The sequence below is a fragment of the Magnolia sinica genome, chromosome 11, assembly GCF_029962835.1.
Source record: "Magnolia sinica isolate HGM2019 chromosome 11, MsV1, whole genome shotgun sequence".
Taxonomy (NCBI): Eukaryota; Viridiplantae; Streptophyta; class Magnoliopsida; order Magnoliales; family Magnoliaceae; genus Magnolia; species Magnolia sinica.
In genome coordinates this window covers 15,330,003-15,333,105 of record NC_080583.1, presented here as the reverse complement: position 1 = coordinate 15,333,105, position 3,103 = coordinate 15,330,003, and the positions used below count along the sequence as shown (strand labels likewise).

The 3,103-nt window shown below is 45.2% G+C and overlaps 1 protein-coding gene across 1 annotated transcript; it reads left to right on the top strand.

Moving 5' to 3' along the window:
- The first annotated feature begins 633 nt into the window (after positions 1-633).
- LOC131218868 (U-box domain-containing protein 30-like) lies at positions 634-2,841 on the top strand. Its single transcript, XM_058213733.1, has one exon. It carries the CDS (start codon positions 1,017-1,019, stop codon positions 2,322-2,324), a length of 1,308 nt encoding a protein of 435 aa, XP_058069716.1. The 5' UTR covers positions 634-1,016; the 3' UTR covers positions 2,325-2,841.
- The last annotated feature ends 262 nt before the right edge of the window (positions 2,842-3,103 follow it).

Below are 3,103 nucleotides of genomic sequence, written 5' to 3'. Positions count from 1 at the left end.
TCCAGCAAAATGGATGGACAGTTTGGATTTAATACTTTTCTCATGATGGGGCCATAAAACTTGGTGACGTCGGTTCTAGATATTAAAAGAGTCAGATCGAAGCCTCTAATAGACTACACCGCATGAAGCAGTAAGGATTAAACTGGTACCGTTGAAAACTTCTGGCATCTGAAAAGTTTTCAACGGTAGGCTTTAAATCTCCACTGCTTCAGTTGGTGTACTCTACTTAAGCCTTCAATCTTCCTTATTTTAAGGCTTATAACTTAAAATGATCTATAAAAATAGATGGACGGCGTGGATAAAATATTCAGATCACTGTAGGTCCCACAGAGCTCCTGACATCATCATCCGTCTCTTGCCAGCTCCCGGTCGGGGTAGCACGTGTCCTGCGTTTGCCCTAAGGACTCTGCTGTAAATTACACAAAAACAGAGGACACAGCTGTCATTTTAACTAAAGTTACGGCCCCCATCCGGCTTTCCTCCGTTTTTACCGGCAATTATTCCTAAAACAATCAATCAACCGGGTGATTACGGCGACAGGTGACATGACTGCACGTGTGGTCCGCTCCCCAAAGGCAAGACAACCGGCTGTAGCCGGTTACTACTAGGTCACCCGGTATTTCTCCAGAAGAGAAAATCAGAGAGGGAGAGGGACAGGCCGAGAGAACATTTTGCAGCAGCGATTTCTTCTCTCCCGACTCTGGTATGTTCTTCCTTCGATCCACATCTCGTGACTGCTCCCTCTCCCAAATTCTATTTCCAATTCTGTCCTTTTGGGTCCCATTTATTTCCATATCTGCCCCGGGTTCTTGATTTTTCTGGTCTTCTTTTTCTCTGATCTGGGGTTTTGATGATTTCACCTTTTTCCAAGTGAGATTTCATGCTCATGATGTGTTTGTGAAAATGCCATTGTTCTTTTGACTGGGTAAAGTGAAAAGAAGGAGATGTATGATTGTGATTGTATCTCCATTGAAGGGCATTCTTGTAGTTTGTGAAGGGCATTTCTGGTAGGAACAATGCCAATGTTTCAGTTGCCTGCTTGGAGGAAAGATGGGGTTGGTGGGCATGCCTTAGATCTTGAGATTTCAACTAAGGATGGGATTGTGGGAAGTGGGTTTGAGAGATCTGATCTGAAGAAGATGATTGATGAGCTTGATCTGGTTGATATCCCATCTGTCTTCATCTGCCCCATCTCACTGGACCCCATGCTCGATCCTGTGACCCTTTGCACTGGCCAGACCTATGAGAGATCTAACATACTCAGATGGTTCTCACTCGGCCACCTCACATGCCCCACCACCATGCAGGAGCTCTGGGATGACTCAATCACACCCAACAAGACCCTTTACCATCTGATCTACGGCTGGTTTTCACAGCGGTATCTGCAGATGAAGAAGCGGTCGGAGGATGTCCAAGGGAGGGTGATTGAAATTTTGGATACCCTCAAGAAGGTTAAGGGCCAGGCTAGGATCCAAGCTCTCAAGGAGCTTCAGCGTGTCGTGGCGAGTCATGAATCAGCGAAGAAGACGGTTGTGGATGAAGGTGGGGTTGGATTGATTTCATCGCTTTTGGGTCCGTTCACTTCACATGCTGTTGGGTCCGAGGTGGTTGGCATCTTGGTGAATTTGTCGCTTGATTCAGAATCGAAAACGAATTTGATGCAGCCTGCGAAGATATCATTGATGGTGGATATGTTGAATGAGGGGACGGTTGACACCAAGATCAATTGCACGAGGCTCATTGAGGTGCTGATGGACGGCGAGAATTTCCGATCGGAGATCATCTCTAGCTTGAGCCTTTTGGTGGGGTTGTTGAGGCTGGTGAAGGATAAGCGGCAACCTGATGGAGCATCCACCGGGCTTAGCTTGCTCAAGACAATATGTCTGTTTAAGGAGGTTCAGAGCTCAGTTGTGAGTATTGGAGCAGTCCCGCAGCTGGTTGAGCTGTTGCCGAGTTTGAATCCTGATTGCTTGAATTCTGCTTTGTTTATCCTGGACATTCTAGCCACCCTGCCAGAAGGGCGGGCTGCTTTGAAGGATTGCCCGAACACTATTCCAAACATGGTGAGGTTGTTGATGCGGGTTTCTGAGAGTTGCACTCAATATGCATTGTCAATTTTGTGGGCCGTGTGTAAGCTTGCGCCGGACGAATGTGCTTCGCTTGCCGTGGAGGCGGGTTTGGCAGCGAAGCTTCTTCTTGTCATACAGAGTGGTTGCAATCCAACCTTGAAGCAACGGTCAGCGGAGCTCTTGAAGTTGTGTAGTCTTAATTACACTGCCACCATTTTCATTTCAAAGTGCAAGCTTACAAGAACAATCCAATGAAAGGAAGATGACTGGCTGGGTCCTTTTCATCCCATCACCCATGGGAGTAAAGGAGTTGATGGGGCCTGCCTGATTCCTGAGAAATTACGATGGGGAGAGAGTTTAGAGCCGATTGATGATCAGAAAGGGCCTGCAAGGGCCTGCAGAGATGGCCGCTTATTGTTAGGTACTGAGCTCTCTTCTCCTGTGTATACTAAAACTTGCAAATCTCTTTTCCATTGATATGCATACAGGAAGAACCATCATAGTATAGATTTAGGCTTCTCCTTTTACAATGATGTGAAATCCTGGAGTGGATTTGTATCCACCGCCCGATTGCCTGCCCTGTGGAATTCTTCTTAATAAGTCAGCAAATTTCCAAATCGGGCCAGTTTTGTTTTGCAAAAGAAAAGAGAAATAGAAGAAGCTAAAAAAGCCCACAAGATTGCATCTCTGTTGCTTGAGCATGTAAATCTTTTCATGTAATGGAGAGTTGAATTGAATGTGAGACTGCAGGTTATCCTGCTTGAAATTTCAAGAGTTGGGTGTTTTCTTTTTATACAATGTCATGAATCATTTAATCCCCTCTATTTTCTTTGATTCTGTTTTGAGCGGCAGGTATTTTTTTGGTTGTTGTTGTTGTTGTTGTTGTTGTAGGCTGCTTTGCTGAACATCCTGGCATTGTTGATGATATAGGGGCCTTGGTTTTCCAATACCCATTCTTTCGTATATCAATATCCAAATCTTCTGTTCATCATCTCTCTTTTTATGTTTGGATGGTCTGCTGCACAATTTCAGTT

Excerpts from the sequence above, each read along its gene's own strand:
- LOC131218868 (XM_058213733.1), top strand. The coding sequence starts at position 1,017 with ATGCCAATGTTTCAGTTGCCTGCTTGGAGGAAAGATGGGGTTGGTGGG.